Source organism: Drosophila simulans, chromosome 3R (assembly GCF_016746395.2).
Source record: "Drosophila simulans strain w501 chromosome 3R, Prin_Dsim_3.1, whole genome shotgun sequence".
Taxonomy (NCBI): Eukaryota; Metazoa; Arthropoda; class Insecta; order Diptera; family Drosophilidae; genus Drosophila; species Drosophila simulans.
The window spans coordinates 13,209,398-13,227,030 of NC_052523.2; the positions used below are offsets into that span (position 1 = coordinate 13,209,398).

Sequence of the window (17,633 nt, forward strand, 5' to 3'; positions counted from 1 at the left end):
TTTATTAAACAAGTAGCTTTGAGATTTAATTCTGTCAGGAAAGTTGTACACTTCACTTTCTCAACCTCAAATGTTTTGTACGTTATTCTTAGTTTAGCATCCCAAATTTCGGTACGATAGCTGAAAATTCTAAGTTGAGATGGAACCGTATCCAAACGGCTTTTTAAGTTACACAGTGGCTGTACATCTTAAATCCCCGCAACACCAAATGGAGGAGGCACTGCGTCAGGGAGCGGGCTGCTGGAACGCAATGAGTTCGCGAGAAAAGAACCGGTACCGAACGAAAGTAAGTTCTTAGGGATTATACACTTTCCCCCTGACCGGCGAACTTCAACTGGTGCCCTTCCCTGAATTCCCTGCAGTACCAGAAACGATATGTCAGCAACAGCTCCACTTCGCGTCATCGGCGTCAATCGGTGAAACTCAAACAAATGGGATGCTGCCGCAAGAATACAGTGCCCAAGTGTTCCCGGAAGCCCAGGACTCCGGCCTGCAGGCCAAGGAGCATCAGTAGGTGTACCCAGAAATGCAGCACCATCCGCTCGAGGCGTAAATGCATGCTGAAGAAGTCACCAGAAAGCGTAAGTGCCAGTTTTTTAAATATTATTTACATTTATTTTAATACTATTATGCCTTAAGCATAAAATGCACTTATTTACATAAAAGTTACTTTTAAGAACATATAATTTAAAGTGTATTTAAACTTCGGTGTGGAGTAACACACTTGCTATCTTATCACTCATTCACTTGTTTTGATAGTGAATTTAAAACACTGGGTTCATAGCGAACAAGTTGTCGTTTTCCTAAGCAAACAATTATCACCTGGCCATCAACTTTTCTTTCTTTTTTTGTTTTTGTTATCAGCTCGGCTAATAAAACAAACAATCTGCAGTAATTTGAGCAGATCATATGATTTATATTCGATTTGCGACCCATTCAAAATGGACATTGAAATCTAGGTTCCTTGAAATATCTGTCAATTGTAGGCTTTCTGTTTTATAGAAGCTCATTTGCATTCGAATCGAAGGGAACAGTAAAACAGTGTCAAATATTTCTGGGTGAAATTTCCGAGTACGAATAGGTCAAAGTTGATTTTGTCGTGAGACAATTGCTGAACTGAACTGCCTATAAATTTCAAGTCTCAAAATGTCCCTCAATTGCCCGGTTCATAATAAGGACTCTAGTGGCTTAAACATGTAAGTTTTGGCCAAGAGATCGCTACCGATATCCGGCGTATGTGTTCCTTGTGGTAACAATGTGGTTTGCACACAGTACCAGGTCCGCAACCTCGGACGACGCCAAGATCGCCATGTGCGCCTGTTTGGAATTGGCCAACTGTCGGGCCGAAAACTGTCAGCTGAAGCAGAAACTGACCGAGTACGAGGCCAAGATCAGCAGTCTCGAGCATCTGGTGGCCACCATCGCGGAGGAGCAGCTCCAGATTCGCCAAGAAGTGATCGAATTGCGCAACGAGGCTCAGGGTGCAACGATGGAAACCGCCGACGAGTTGGAGCCTTCGGACAACTTATCCGTGAACCCGCAAGAGGAAATGTACGATGAGGATGAATACGATCCGGATTCAGAATCCGAGTACAATGCCGTCCAGTCTCCCAATCCCTCAGTACATTCTTCGTTGGCCTCGCTGGTCTCATTGAATATTTCATCCACCAGCTCCATGGAGCTGAATGTTCTAACTCTAAATGATAACTCAGATTCCGATTGCATATACAGCGAAAATGAGGATTTCTAAGAAACCCATCTAATTCTAATCGCATCCTCTCCACAAGTTCCGCCGCAAAAACATTTCCGATTACGATCGCGAACTTTAATACCACAAACGAAAATGTTAAAATAAATAGTTCGTTGTTGTGCATCCCATAATAGTATTTGGGCAATTCTAGAATATTTTCGAAATGTGACGGAATAAAATCCTTAAAAAACATCGAAATTACGTAATTAGTAAAATTATTTTGTCTTAAAATTAGATAGCTCTAATATCTTGGCTACATTCAATGCCGATCCTGTAGTTGCAGCCAGAAATCTGGTGGCGAAATAATCAGTCCGTTAAGGTTCTGGGAGAGATCGGGCAGCCGATCATTGGGGCCCAGGACGAAGTCAAAGTGCTGGCACATGGTCGCCGTCACCAGGAAGAGCATGTTGCGCGCAAATGTCTCGCCGGCACAGAGCCGTTTTCCCGCTCCAAAGGGCAGCGAGACATCCAGCTTCAGGCAGAGCTTGCCCTCCGAGTCCAGGAACCTCTCCGGCCGGAACTGCTCTGGATCCGACCAAGTACGGGCGTCCGAGTGGAAGGCATACAGGCTGGGCACGACAATGGTGTCCTGTAGGGGTATATAATGGAAAATAGCCCGGGTTTTAAAATTAAATAGATTGGAAACGTTTCTAACCTTGGGTATCCGGTAGCCCAGCAATTCGGTGTCCTCCAGTGCCTTGTGCGGCACATCCGAGGGAACCAGCGTCTCGATGCGCAGACCCTCGCGAATGGTGGCCTCCGTGTAGGGCAGGTTCTTGCGATCCTCTAGGTTGGGCAGTCGACCGCATCCCACCACCTCGTCGATCTCGTTCTGAATCCGCCGCAGAACTGCCGGATACAGCATGAGATACTGGACAAGTAGCGATAGCTGCACTCCGACGGCAGTGAAGGCCGGAAATGAGAAGTCCACCAGGCCCATGATCAATTGATCCCGATTGAAACCATATCCCGGACCTCGGCGCATCTCAGCTATATAGACATCCATGAAGTTGCGCTCCACACCCTCTTCGTAGCTGTCCATATACTTATCCACGAAGTCGGCAAAGAACTGGCGCACGAATAGGTTGGACTCGTTCAGCTTGTTGTAGCCACTCCATTCGGGCCAAATGTGCCGGATCCAGGGCATTATGCTCAACATTCTGCCGTAGTCGTCCGCATTTCGCTGGAACTGTATGCCCATCTGGCAGAGCTTCACCAATCTGCCCATTTCCTCGCGACTCAGGCACTCATTGTACACAATGTGAAAGTGGGCGTTGGCCGAGAACGGATTGAAGAGCAGCGGCAGGAGCACGCGATATCCTCCGGGTTTCACCATCTCGTGCTCATGCGGATACTTTGGACCGTTGCGGATCAGCTCCAGCATGTCGTTCAACTGCTCCTGGATGACCAGCTCCAGTTGGTCGAATCGTCGTCCGAAGCCAAAGTCCCTCAAGTAGCGCAGGATGAAGCGACGCTGCTCCTTCCACAGGGGGCCATCCTGGAAAAAGATGCCTGCGAAGAGCAGCAAAAATTAAATAGTAATATGAAAAAGCAATCAATCATTGGTCTTATCAGTCAAGGTGGCAGGCCAAACCACTTATATATAAATATAATATAAGTAATAAACCAAATAAGTGTGAACTGATTGTTCTAAACTGAAAAAAGATCCATAAAATATCACAAAACAAACAAGATTTCACTTTCTTTGGCTGCGAAGTGCGCCAAGTGTCAATCGTTTGCGAGCGATAAGCGTGTTTTGTTCGCCAGCCGCGACAATTAATTCACGATTGACCCCATTATTATTTCAACAACGCCATTACAAGTGTGCACAATCATTGGCCGATACGATACGATACGGACTCACCTCGCACATCTTGGCCGGGATCACGCATGGCGGCCACGAACAGCTGCGGCCGTCCATCGAACACCTGATTGTTGAGGATCTCGCGCACTCCATCCGCACTGTGGACAACGGCCACCGGAAATGGACCCACATGCAGTCCAATGATATCCGACTTGTACCACCGACTGAGGGTCAGAGCCGCCTTGTGCAGATACTTATAGTTGATGATCAGCATGAAGAGGTAGCTGCCGAACAGCGGAATCCTTGGAGGACCTGTGAATAATCCGATTAGCCTCAGTCCAACCAAAGAGCCATCCAAAACGAACCGGGTGGAAAGCCGGCGGGTCGACCCACTGCATATCGATACGAAAGGCAGAGGAACACCGCCGTGCAGATCGCCAGGAGAGTTTCCGTGATCATCGTGGATTCCGGACAGCAACTGAGTCCGTGGCTGCGGTGCGGCTGCGTTTTTGTAGCCACGATAAGTCGCTCTAACTTTCGCCGGACAATAGCAATTGAGCAGCGCCAATCTATATGGATCGCTGTTTATTCATAGATCGGTTAGGCGGTGGCACTCCGAGTCGCTTGTGACTTTCGAGATTTCTCGATTAACACCGGCCGCCAAGTCAAAAGGTCTGAGATAACCATGCAAGTTAGATCTCTGCAAAGGTGCATGATAAAATAAGTGTAAATAATGTATTGGAAAATTATCCAAACGTATTTTGAATATATATAAAATAAGGTTTTATTTAGTATTTTTAGTAATAGAGAACTCATTAAGCCAAATAAATATTATTTCATTTGAGCATATTAAAAACCAATCAATCAGTTAGTTGTAAATTTTGTTAAATATGATAACAAGACTTTTGATTTGAAATGGTAGCCTTCAAAAACTGGTTTTGAATTTGAATAAGTTTGAATTGAGCCTACTGACACTGGAGTCTTTCGCGACATCTCTTCTTTGGCGATATCTCTAAAATTATTTAAGCCTCTGGTGAAGATGATATATCAGAAAAAAGAAAAAATATATTTTGGGAGATACACTTATCGTAAATAGTAGATATATGTATAATTTACAAGCTGTACTTAAGCCGCTTAATTCGTTAAGATGAATTTCCAATTGAGCTATTTATTATGCCAAACTAAAATGCTCCATTGGAAAGGAGCTTCCCTCTAGTCCAAGTAAATCAGTTAATCGGTAGTCAGATGTGGCACGTCGGCGATGTGAGATCAATCTCAATTATGGAGTTGCAATTGGCCGCTTCCTTGGGCGGAGTAGTGGGAGCACGTGACTCCATAGCCACGTCCATGGCCAGCGAGATGAGTTGTTGCCACTGCGCAATGTCGACATTTAGACTCTCGAGATGCTGGCACAGTGAGTCCAGTCCTTCCACATCGGTCGACTTCAGATCAAAGGGTATCAACTGGTTGCGTTTATCGCCACGGAGTACAGTGACACCCTTCACACGTGCCGGCAGCGCATCTTGATTTATGTAGGTTTCTGTTGTCTTCGACAGCGTGTGAATGCTATAAATAAAAACAAATAAGCACACATTGCTCTCATTATTAGTTTAAAACTGACCGCGTTACAATTTGATTGGAAAATAAGTGCGCATGTGAGGCTGAGCAAATATATTATATATATTTATATATATATTTTGATGGACTAAAAATTAATCTGAGAAGTCATTTTTATGTATAATATGGAAGTTAAGTATCCTATCCTCCTGCATTTTCTGGAGTCCGGAAAATGTTAGCTAGCCATTCGTACTAAGAAAATTTGAATATTATCTTTGAATGCTGACCTTTCCATGATTTCGTTTTTGCGCTGTCTGGCCAGCATTTTCTGCTGTTTAATCCGATCTTTCATGGCCAAATCGCGGAGTTTGGTGGCCTCCAGTTCTCGATCAAGTTCCTCTATGAAGGAAACTCGCTTGTCCAACTCCTCCCGCCGTTCCATGAGCACTTTTTGCAACTTTCCCACTTTCCGCTGATGGCGACAAGCTGCTTCCTTGACATCCACTAAAATATTTAGTAAAATATATCAATTAGAGTGCATAAAGGTAGATAAATGCCAACAACTCACACAAATTGCTGTTGAATTTATAGACCTTTTTGATGAATTTCGCCTCGAGGGCTTCCATGCGAATTTGTTTCTCGTACAAAGCCTTAACACGCCTTTCGTAACTCGATTCGGCCATAATAATTGCCATTTTAATACTCAGTTTAGTGAAATAAATTAAAATCTTCAAAAATTAAGCGCCGATTTTCCTTCCAGACGCTTGTTTTGATTTCCAATTAGAGGTGGTACTTTCCGTTAGAGACGACACTTCCACGACACTAGCAGGGTGGCCAGGCTGAATGAAAAATTTAGTTCTGCACTTATCGATAGTTGACATCGACTTATCGTCGTGCAAGTCGCATCTCTAAGAGCCGGCAAGCAAAAAATTGCAAGTCAAATTGGCAGCAAAATAACTAAATATAAAACGTCGGCACTTTTTGCAAACTTTTGTGCAATTTCTGAGGCAAGCACTTCATGCGTTTGCTGCTCGGCGTCCAGGCAATACGCAACCATCTCGCTCGCACCTACAGCAGCGCCCGCTTCAAAAAGGTGAGCGAACAAAAAGGCAGCAAATGTGCAAAAACGTTTTGCAAACGAAAAAATTGCGAACAAAGAGTCTAAAAATAGAGAATATAGAATTTGCATAATATTTGTATATATCGAGTGTCCAGTCAAATCCAATTGAAAATGGGTAAATTATATGTTTGCCCACTTTTCGGTTTCAAATGCCGCGAATCGGTCAACGACCCACTTGTTGTTCTTGTTGCACCGAATTCAAGGTCATGTGGCATTTGCGATTTTAAAAACTTAAATCGCTTTATGCACAATGATATCGTGCTTATAAAAACCCATTCGAGTTTATGGAGCGTCGTAAAGATATGTGGTGAACGATATCTTTTCGGTAGTTTATGTTTTTATTGCCTTGCGACTGTAAAACTAAAAAATTGGTGGCTTTAAGTGGCAAATAAAAAATATTAAGTAAAGTTAATGTACCAAAATATATCAAAATAAATAATTTGTAAAAAAAAAAATTTCTTTGATTTCATAAGATATTTTTTTGTATTCGGTAAAACTCTGAAAATGTGATGTAAATAATTTGAATTCATATTGCTATGCAAATTTATCTTAATTTAATCATTATAAATGCACTAATATTTATTGATATTAGTGTGATTATTATAGGTAAAGACATTATACAAATTTTTTTTTTTTATTTTGAAGCTTCATTTTATGAACCCAATGCTTTTTAGTTGTAAACATAATCAGTGATTGTGTTTTATTATTAGAATTTTATAACTACTGTAGTAATTTCTAAAAATTTGGAGCTCTTTAAATCCATTGTAGGTACCCATACCATATATATCTAGTCTTAAAATTCCCCTACTGCATTGCATCCGCTTGCAACCGATGAGTAACGCCCCTGTTTGTCCAGATGGCCCTACCCATAACCCGAATGCCACTGCTTATCTCGCCGGTTTTGGCTCTCGTGATTTATGGATGGCTGCATCCATTGACCGCCCCTGTGGTGCAAAGTCGTCGACTGATAAGCAAGTGGGGCACTTGGAGCGCTAAATGCCAGATTAGCACCGATAAGATAATACCGGCGGCTTATCACTGGGATTTGGCTAGCCATCCCGCGTCTCGAAACTCGAATCTTTACTCATTCGCACACATATTCTCTTACAGATGGCCACGGACGTGAAGTTTAACGAGTCGCTGGGCTGCACTGATCCGCAGACACATCCGGTCCTGATCATCGGCCAGCTGCGCCATCTGAATCTGCTGAAGTTCAGTCATCTTGAGAGCAAACTCAGTCCGCGCGTCAACGAGGAGACATTCCTGAATGCCGTCGCTTGTCTGCATCCCGCGCCCACCGATAAGGTATCCCTCTACCTCGATGTGGCCACCGTGGCTGCCCTGCCGTTGAAGTCATCCCGGCACAATACGGCATCCCGGGCTCATGCCATCACTCGTCTGGTGAAGAACCATGTGCTGAACGTTTCCGAGGAGAGCGTGGTGCTGGTCTGCGAGCGGGAGAATCTATTCGCCAGCGCCTGTGCGGTGGTTCGCGCTTTTCCACTCTATTCCCGCAAAACGGGCAATCTGCTGGCCTCAAGTCAGTCCAAAAATCTTGGATGCGGCGATGGAAACGCAAATTCAGGACGCAACGTAGTCAATGTTGAGTTTGTGCTAATCAACAAGGATGGCTGCATTGAGAACGAGCCTTTAACAGACGACGAGCTAAATTGCCTGAATGAGACCACACGGGCAATTCGAATGACTGCTCGCCTTGTAGACATGCCCTGCAACGAGATGAACGTCGACCACTTCATCCAGGAAGTCGAGGATGTGGGCAGGGAGCTGTGCATTACGCCAAAAGTAATCCGTGGCGAGAAGCTGCTGGAGCAAGGATTTGGCGGCATTTACGGCGTGGGCAAAGCTGCGGCTGTGCCGCCTGCCCTCGTTGTGCTCTCCCATGAGCCAAAGGGCGCCCAGGAGACCATCGCTCTGGTCGGCAAGGGCATCGTCTACGACACCGGTGGCCTCAGCATCAAGGCCAAGACCGGCATGCCCGGCATGAAGCGCGATTGCGGCGGAGCGGCGGCGATTCTCGGAGCCTTCTACGCGGCTGTCCAGTGCGGATTCAGGGATAACTTGCATGCCGTCTTCTGCCTGGCGGAGAACTCCGTGGGTCCAAATGCTACTCGGTGGGTTTTCACCTTAGTTTTGCCTTCAGTGGATCAGTTAAATACTAATGCGTTTACTTTGCAGCCCCGATGACATACACACCCTTTACTCGGGCCGCACAGTGGAGATCAACAACACGGATGCTGAGGGTCGCTTGGTGCTCGCCGATGGCGTTTGCTACGCCAACAAGGATCTGAAGGCCAACATTATTCTCGACATGGCTACATTGACTGGAGCTCAGGTGAGGCATTCTATAAAGTTTGCAAAGCGCACTGTTTTGATAAGAATGTGTCTAGCACGTGATTATTGTTTATTATACTAATGTCCAGTTTAATCAGTTAAATTTATTCTAGCGTGGGAATTAGATCGTACTTAGAATTTAGGACTAGCATATATAGAATTTGGTTTGAATTAGATTTCGATTTTCTATTCATCGATAGAATTAGCACAATGTAAACAAAGATTAATGCGAATAGATTTCATTGAATAATTTAGAGAGTAATATTTTGTGAAACTATCAGCTTCAGGACTGACTGATTTTATTCCACGAGGCTACAATTAGTTGCCAACTACCTTTCTGCCACTTTTAATCGCATTAAAGGCAACAATTCACCGGGATTGAATTCACATTTCTGCCACTAATGCAGGCAGCAAATGATGTTGCCGGTGTCCAAGGTAATTTCGGTTTCGAGCGATCTTTGCGGCAGGTAACTAGGAAAATGGCTGGGTTTTGGCCTTGGATGTACTGGCTGCGCTGCCTTGCTATGCGAGAATTTATGCCACGCTTTATAAAAGTCACGAGGTTAATTGGAAAAATAAATTGCAAATTTGGTTTTCGCTGGCAAACTTGGAGGAATAGCAGCGCCAGCATTGGCAGACCAACAACAGCGAAGGATTCGCCGTTTGTGGTCGCTTTCGGGTTGCATCGATGTGGTGGTGTGGGGCGTGGCAGTGGGCGGTGGGCGGTGGGCTGGGGTTTCGCTCACCATTGCAGCGGAAAGGGGGGAAGCAAGTGAGTAGCTGCTGCGATGGCGCACAATTACCATAAATCTTGACTGCAATTTGCTTAAAATATGATGCCAATTTACGTTATTTGTGGTTCGATGGGAAATAAATCGAAACTGGTCAGAGGGGGGCGTGGCATCTGGGCTCTTTTTTTATTATTATTTTCATTCAACCAGCCCGCCCGTCCCAAAAGCTGCATTGTTCGCAGCGAAATGCCTTTGGTTACCCAGCCTAAAAGTGGCACAAACCATTGTGCCACATCGCCGCCGCTCGTCTCTAAACATTGCCACGTTTTGCCATTTTTGTTCGGAATTTGGTTCGTTTTTGGTTCGCTTGTTGTGCTTAATTTCATTACACCCAGACACACACCTAGACGGGATGCAATAATATTAATTGCCAGCATTGGGGCAACTGCCACTGCCACTGCCGCTGTTGTTGCAAGAACAAAAAGCAGGCAGGCAACACTTTTTCGCTTTTACATTTTATGTTCCTGCTGCCTTGTTACACCTTTTGCAGTTGTTTTCTGCTCTGTGACGGCTACTGGATGCACTGGGAGAAACTCTTAGGCTTTCATATAAGTGGAAAGTAATGTTAGATATATAAACTGCAGTTTTGATATATGACAGAGAGCTATCTTTAAATACTTTAAATACTTTAAACCTGTACTCTTTTCGCAGTGTATTGCTGCTGCTGTTGCTCCTGGCAGTGCTTTGTTGCCGCTCCTGGCGCTGCCTTCATTTGTCCAGCAGCCGTGCAACACGCGCCACGGAGTACTTGCCTCTTGTTTGGGTGTTGCTCGTGCTAAATAACCTTGCACCTTTTTATTGCCAGTCGCGTCGGAAGCTCGCAATTTTCGTGCACCCTCTGCTCGGCAGCCCTTGCCCCTTATCCCCCTACCCCGTTTGTCTTTGCCCTAACATTGTTAGTTGGTGTACAGTTTTATTGCTGGCATTTTGTTGATTGTTGCTTGTTTTCTATCAAACGTTCCCCGGTGGGTGCGAAACCCATTCTTAAGCATATAACGCCCGAACAGCAGGTCCTTGACGATTTTTACCATGCATATATATACCACATCTGCCAACTTATTCTCGTTCCAGGGCGTTGCAACAGGCAAATATCATGGTGCCGTATTGACAAACTCGGAGACATGGGAGGCAAAGTCGTTGCAGGCTGGACGCAAATCCGGCGATTTATTGGCATCAATAATTTATTGCCCCGAATTGCATTTCTCGGAATTCGCTTCGGCCATTGCCGATATGAAAAACTCGGTGGCGGTAAGTACTTTTCTTGCACCATTTAAAAACTAGTTTTCCAAGAAAAAATTTATATCTTTAAGCTGCTTATTCTATCTGAACTATCTGCGTTTGCCATTTCATTGTGGAATCTCCAGCCACACCTTGCTGCCTTCTTTTGTGGCAGATAGATTCTTAGATTAACAGCGGTCTACAGCGAAATCAATGCCCAAAAGTAACTTAATTTATGCATTATCGAAGACAACCGTGCTGTGAACTTTTTCGGCCACCCGCATTATTCGATAGAAAGCGAGTGACTTTGAGAAAGTTTTAATCAAGTTTCGGTGTAACTTTATTCATTTGTTTTCAATTCATTTTCATTTTGCGTTTTCCCACATCCACAGGCACACATCGAAATCCACTGCCTTTTGCTCTCTCCGGAGATATTTTACACACATTTTTAATTAACTTTATCGCTTGCACTCAATGTTGTTCTTTTGTCTTACACTCGACCGCACCGTTCTGCAAAAATGATGAACGTCATGTTTGGTTTAAAGATTGATTAGTATTACTCTGATTTATGCCGCACACACACACCCAGGCACACACCGCACCCTCCGACATTCGCATGTATCAAAAACTTTGGCGTTCAATCTACGCCACCAGCCACTTTCGCAGCCATTAGAAAGGCCAGTCAGAGCCAGAGCCAGAGCCAGGGAATCCTGGACAGGAATGCTGCGGAGTGGCGAGGGTGGACTGCGATGGCACTAGGTGAGCCATAAACCCATCTCTGGCCCATCTCTGGGCACTGGCCACCGGAGCGAGGTGCGTCGTAGCCCCGGGACTCTCCTGCTCCACTCGGTTTGGTTCAGTTTGGTTCGGTTCCAGTTCCTGCCACAACAACCAACCAAATCGAGTTACCTTATTGTACGTCGCAAGCGCCTCGGATCAATGGTCATTCATCATTGTCACGCCGTGGGCGGATTGGGCGGTGGATGAATTGGGGGTTCTGGGTGGATAGAAGGAGGGCGGCTTGGAGTTTGGGATTGTCGTGGTGTGGTGCCAGGAGCGGACAGGGACTGACTGGCTGGCTGACTGGCTGGCTGTCTGTCTGTCTGGTTGGTTGGTTGCCAGGTTGGTGCGTAGATGCGGAGCAGGTCAAGTGGCGTGGCAATTTTGGCTACCTGCCAATCGCCCACGCTGCCACCTTTCGATAAGTACACTGTGAGAAAAGTAAAGCAAACATTTAATGAAGTTTATTTTATATTATTTGTATTAAATCTAATTAGCAGCTGAAGTTTAATTTAAAGGCTTGCAACCTTGTTTTAATTCGTTATTGTATTAGTTTCACGTTAATTTCCTCAATTTTCGCCCAATAATTGTTTAGTTTGCAAAGATTTTTTCCTCTGTGTCGTTTTTGCAAGTTGGCTGTTTGATTTTTCGTCAGGCTGCTCTATCTCGCAGTTTGAAAAAAATGGGAATCAAGTCAAAATATCACACCATTGCAGGATGGCCATGCCATACACACACCCTTAACCCTTTGATGCCCCCCGTGCTGCAGTTGATGTGACAGCGCCGCGCACTTTGTCAATGGTGTCTGTGATAAAGTGTTTTAAATTCCAAATGCATTCAACGTTAAATGCGAAAAGGGTGAAATGCCAGCCCAGCCGAGCCATCACTACCATTACCACCCATCAGCGTCGTCGAATTTTTTCTGGCTTTTGAGGCAAATTCCCACGCGCAGCGTTTAAATTACATGAGCTAGCTTTTTGCGTTCCACACCCACCTATGCCAGCCGTATTTTTTTCTCTGGTCTTTCGGGTGTCTTTTCCCCTAGTTTGCCACTAAATGGGGGGATTATGAGTGTTGTTAGCGGTCGCCAGGGCGCTTTGTTGGCCGCTGGCTTTGGTTTTCAGTCTGCGGCTCTATTCAGCTCATTTTGGCAAGCACACCAGCACGGGCACGAGCACTAGCATCTGGTGGTCAGATGGTCATCTGCGCAGGTGATGATCCCACATCCCATCCCTTTGTTCGCCGCCGTCCTTAAATAAAGGATTCCCATTTGTTTTACGCCCTATTCGAGTTGTGTGATCCCCATGGTGCATGGTGATATCTGCGGCTATTGGCTGTCAGGAGGGATCTGTGTGCTCGTTTAAAACATGCAGCGTATTCGCGAATTAAGCGAAACCATTTAAGCTGGTAATTAGGAGGTTCTCGCTTTTTGGGGTCAAACTGCAGGAATCGATGGCGGTGGATGGTCGGTCTGTTCGGCGACCACTTTTAAATTGCCATTTTCCCAATAGTCTGTCTGTGGTTTGGCTCTGTCAATGTGCTGCCAGCTTCAGCGTTTTAATTATGGCAATAAACATAATCGTATTTTTATGGAATAACTGCAAATAGATAGTATAAAGTATTTGAGTTTATAAGTATTCTATACGCAATTTAGACTATTAAATTGGAATTTATTTTAAACGGAATTATATGTAACGTAAGAAATAAATGAATTTTTTATGTGCGCAGTATCGACAACTGCTCATTAAATTTCAATAGTCAGCAAATAACTTTTCAGTTGCCTTTAAGCTTTAGGCCGTTTGCTTTTTAAAACCAAATTCCCTCTTCCACTCCACTGAGCAGAAGCAAACAGAAAGTGAGAGAAATAAAAATAATATTATCCCAAATTTCGACAACTTTATGACCCTGAGACACGACGGTCCGACCTAGAAACCAGCCATCCATCCATCCATCTATTCATCCATTCAACTGGCTTCCTTCGAGTAAATCAGACTCGCAGGCTTCTGTTGTCTGCGGCTTTCTTAGCTGGCAGGATATTCGTGGTGGAAGGGGACTCCACGGTGCGGTGTCATAAGTAAAACATAAGCAACACGGCGACGGGACAATAAAATTTGCTTAAATATTTCCAATTGTTTCTCAATTTCCCGACGTCGTCGCACACAGGAATCTAAGTCGAAAGTTACTCGACGTTTTATGACTGTGAAATTTTCCCATTGTTGGTAATTGATTTTTATGTTAAATCGTAAAAAGCTGCTTCCCGTCTTCCTTGCCGCGGAGGGGCATGAATTTTAGATAAACCCATTCCGTGGCAGCAACGTGTTGCAGTCTCTTGGCCGCACACGCGGCGTATGCGTTATTTGTTTTTGTTTTTCGACCCTCCCTCCTTCCTCCCCCTTTCAGTTTATTTTTATTGGGCGTCGACATTTTAAATTCAATTGTACGGCGACTTTTTACGTGGTTTAATGAATTAAATTGAACTTTTTATGCGGCAAAAGTTTTTTACGGCACGACCTCCAGGCGCCGAGTATTTCATCGTTGTTGCGGTTATGCTTAGCCGGGGTTAAGTTTTTTGATTAAAGCCAGCCGCACCAGTTTATAAATAAAGCCCAAGCTCAGTGGTCCAAATGCGGAGTTTGCCATGGAGATTTTTCGCCTGCTCTTGAAAAAAAAGAGCGGGGTGGGGGCAAGTCACGTAATTTGCGAAATGATCCCCATTTCCGTTGCCTACTCGAAGGGGCGGCGACTTTGTTAACACAAATCTTTCCGCTTGTTATTCGTCGGTTTCAACTTAACTTTCTCCGACGCCAGAGATGCCAAAAGCTAACTTAAAAATCGTTATTTATCCAAAAAAGTAGGCGGCTTTTAAAAATATTGGTGTACCATTCGTTTTGAGTTCAAACATTCTACGATTACGTATTTTACAAATTTGTCTATAGCTGTTCAAAATCAAAGGAGCATCACCAGAGTTTTCTAATATTTTCCTTTTCCCCTATAAAATTCTCTTTTGCCATAAAAGTATATATATAAATATACATTTTTTGTGCGCTCCTTCCTGCGGCGGGAAAGTTTTTTAAAGCGCTAGCTGCGACATCGTGCAAATTGAATAAAAACTGTAGCCGCCGTCAACGAAACCAGTCGATGGCATCGAAGCCAAATCCTTTTCAGCGCCCGATTATTGAATGAATGCGTAATTGATACTCCCAACTGCTTGATGCCGCGGGTCGTGAATCGGTCACCGATGTAATCTCGCAATAACCCCGGCATTCATACATATTGACAGTTATCACAGATCGAATATCACTAAGCACTGCTTCGAGTGTGAGACAATGTCGCCGGCTGGCTAATTTCAATTCAAGTTAATCGCAAATGCGGATGTTTAGGATGCGAGTGTGCGTGTATAGTACGTATGGTGTTGGCCTGGACTGTCGTATATTCCGGCGGGGTAAATGCCACAGGGCGGTCCTCGAATGGTCACGTTCTAAACCGCAATTAGTCGGCGACCCATTGTCAAACTCTGGTGGAGATTTGGGTCGGGTGCGTGGGTGGTTGGGGGATGTTGCTTCGTTATTTACAAAAGGCCTAGTCAGATACAAACTCACATCATCGGGCTCACACACGCACACACGCACATACAGACAATCAGGACGGGTCTAATGCAATCAATGTTAATGACATTATGTTGACAAATGTTTGCCATTATTGATGAAAGGCCAACTCGATTCGACTGGATTCGATTCGGACTGAATGCCATGCCATGTGCGTGAGTGCTCTGATCAGGCTCGGCAAAGGTTAAACATTTAATTAGCGCCGCAGTAACATCGCGACCTTGTTGACCTTTCCTATTTGAGCGTAATCCCATCTTGATTTGGCCAAAAGTTATAGGAACATGTCGCTAGGGGTGCTTAAGATACTTAAAATGCTTTTAAATAAGCATCAGATTAATAAGCAGATTGATTAAATCTGATCATTTAATGTGCTAGAAAGTTTTCGACTTCGAAACAATTAGAATCTCATGCTTGGCTTTAAACTGCAACAGCAACTCTGTGGCTTACCACTTCCGTTTGCCATTCACTAAATTGGTTCATTGGGAAGCATTGCGTTTGAAAAGTTTTGCCAGCACACACACCCCAGGCAAATCAAACCGAACTGAAGCGGCCAAGACATGCCGGCTATGTGCACCATCGGCCAGAGCAGCTTCAGCCGCAAGTTTCATAACAAAAGCTGGTTATTAGCTGCAAAACCGCCAAAAGCAGTACCGCCACTGTTAGGAGATGAAATGCAGTTTCGTCAGCAGCGGCAGGAACAACAGAAACTGGAACAATTGCTGCACTGAGAGAAATTCAAGGTGGATATTTCTGTCCAGAATGTAGATGCAAATTTGTTGATTTTAGATAAGATTCTCTAATACCTAGCTTAAATTATCTTTTTAAATTGAGATTTTATGGTTTCAAAGTTTCAGTTTTCATTTATGAAAATATTTTTTATGTGTGAGAGGCAGTCTTCAAATTCAGACTTCATTCTTCAAGTCTGGGTCTGGGTTTTTGGGCACTTTGTTCATGGCTCTGTTGCTTCAATGGACTTTTGACTTCCGCTTTTCGACGTACGATGTTTGCACGTCCCCTGCGAATGTGTATGTGTGTGTGTGTGTGTGATTTTCATCTTGAGGAGGAACTGAACGCGTTGTCATGTAATTTTCGCAGCACTGCATCCCCGAGTTGTCCGCTCGTCCTGTCGTCCTGCTGTCCGCTCAATTCCGTGGCTCCTGCTGCTGAAGTCTGCCAGTTAACTCCTTTTTTTGGCCAACTGTCAGCAGAGTGTTCGCATGTGTGCGATGGTTCGTCCTTTCGTCCTTTATTTGGCCGGTCCCAACTGTCTGTGTGTGTGTGCATGTTCAAAGTGTACTTTATGTTTGGCATTTAAGCGCTGCAATTTCCGCTCAAGTTAGTAGAGCGACTGCTTCCGCTACGCAGCTGCCAGTGCATGGCATATAATTTAGGCATTAGCACACCCAGGCTTGCAGCTAGCGAAGGGCGTTTCAAAGGTAATGCAGAGTTACAACATGTAGCATATTAAATTATATGAGTTTCTATTTAATATACTTATCTGTTCGAAATATCGAGGAAGAGGTGTGTATAATGATGGCTTTTTCATAGGTACAAATATTAAACAACACAGCTTTGTTTTCAAGCCACCCTCGTTTGTTCATCTATCTCTATAAATATATTTTCTTGTTGCGCTGCGCCACAGGACGCTTTTTTAATAAAGCGACGCCAAGTTTTGCTTGTTGCATGCAGCACACCAACAAAATGCACTCCATAAAGGAATATACACACACACACACATGTACATCCGAGCGTATATGTCACCATGTCTAACTGAGAAATTTCCTTCCGCCTTTGCAGGATCGTCAGAACGCCCAGTCCTCATGCGCCGGATTGTTTATTGCTGCCCATCTGGGCTTCGACTATCCCGGCACCTGGATCCACGTCGATATGGCCACTCCCGTCCATTGTGTAAGTGATCCGATCCGACTGCCATATCCGATTTATAATTATTTGCCTGCGTATTTAATATGATTTCTGTTCTGTTTCAGGGGGAGCGAGCCACTGGGTACGGAGTCGCCCTGTTGTTGACCCTCTTTGGAGGGCACACCGACTCCAAGCTGCTCCAATCCATCGCCCCCACCGACGAGGAGCCGCCCTTGAAGCGCTGTTGCCGCGATTAACTCAGCCTGCCTTTTCCTGTGCCACGTGCCTGACTGGATTAACATGCATTTCCATCATTTTCTTTGCCCAATTGGGATCCGGCATCAAAAGTCAATTTGTGTAGCCGACAGGCATTAAAAAATCAATATTATTTTAGAAATACACGAAGTATGAAATTTAAATGACTGTGCTTTTGGAATCTGGTGCCTGTAATCTGACTTTACCTTTATTAGCTTTTTAAATAAGTTAAATAATTTCCATGTTTAATCAAATCCATCCTAAATTGGTGGTGTTTTTTAAGCCAATTTAATTTGCAGTTTGTGTAGTTAACATGCTAAAGAACACAGTTCCGTGTCCACGTGTAGTTTGTGCCAGCTTTTTCTTTGCCTGTCACTTTGTCCTTTGTCTGTTCAATTAAGCGACACTCTGGCTGCTGCTCGGGTGTTGCAAGTTGGTGTTGCTGCTGCTGCTACTGCTGCTGCTACTGCTGTCGTTGCCAAGCGCCCGACATCTAAGTGGATTCATCAGACGCGGCATGGCCATTGCCATTCTCATC

General features: G+C 44.5%; 4 protein-coding genes across 5 annotated transcripts; 2 read left to right on the top strand and 2 right to left on the bottom strand.

Annotated features, from left to right (window-relative positions):
• Positions 1–33: 33 nt before the first annotated feature.
• Positions 34–17,259, top strand: LOC6728294 (probable aminopeptidase NPEPL1). 2 transcript variants are annotated; one of them, XM_016176822.3, is made up of 7 exons: positions 34–286; positions 363–581; positions 7,342–8,363; positions 8,428–8,584; positions 10,446–10,622; positions 16,775–16,885; positions 16,966–17,259. In XM_016176822.3, exons 1-7 carry the CDS (start codon positions 140–142, stop codon positions 17,095–17,097), a joined length of 1,965 nt encoding a protein of 654 aa, XP_016034929.1. In that variant the 5' UTR covers positions 34–139; the 3' UTR covers positions 17,098–17,259. The 2 variants fall into 2 exon arrangements, with proteins under 2 accessions (XP_016034929.1, XP_016034928.1); XM_016176821.3 differs by lacking the exons at positions 34–286; positions 363–581 and adding an exon at positions 5,990–6,204.
• Positions 993–1,948, top strand: LOC6728291. The gene is made up of 2 exons (XM_002103604.4): positions 993–1,196; positions 1,273–1,948. Exons 1-2 carry the CDS (start codon positions 1,147–1,149, stop codon positions 1,748–1,750), a joined length of 528 nt encoding a protein of 175 aa, XP_002103640.1. The 5' UTR covers positions 993–1,146; the 3' UTR covers positions 1,751–1,948.
• LOC6728292 (probable cytochrome P450 304a1) lies at positions 1,935–4,064 on the bottom strand. The gene is made up of 4 exons (XM_002103605.4): positions 3,920–4,064; positions 3,615–3,866; positions 2,406–3,262; positions 1,935–2,339 (listed from the first exon to the last, which is right to left on the bottom strand). Exons 1-4 carry the CDS (start codon positions 4,011–4,013, stop codon positions 2,010–2,012), a joined length of 1,533 nt encoding a protein of 510 aa, XP_002103641.1. The 5' UTR covers positions 4,014–4,064; the 3' UTR covers positions 1,935–2,009.
• On the bottom strand, positions 4,600–5,927 carry LOC6728293 (kinetochore protein Spc25). The gene is made up of 3 exons (XM_002103606.4): positions 5,680–5,927; positions 5,399–5,615; positions 4,600–5,120 (listed from the first exon to the last, which is right to left on the bottom strand). Exons 1-3 carry the CDS (start codon positions 5,804–5,806, stop codon positions 4,796–4,798), a joined length of 669 nt encoding a protein of 222 aa, XP_002103642.1. The 5' UTR covers positions 5,807–5,927; the 3' UTR covers positions 4,600–4,795.
• Positions 17,260–17,633: the final 374 nt, after the last annotated feature.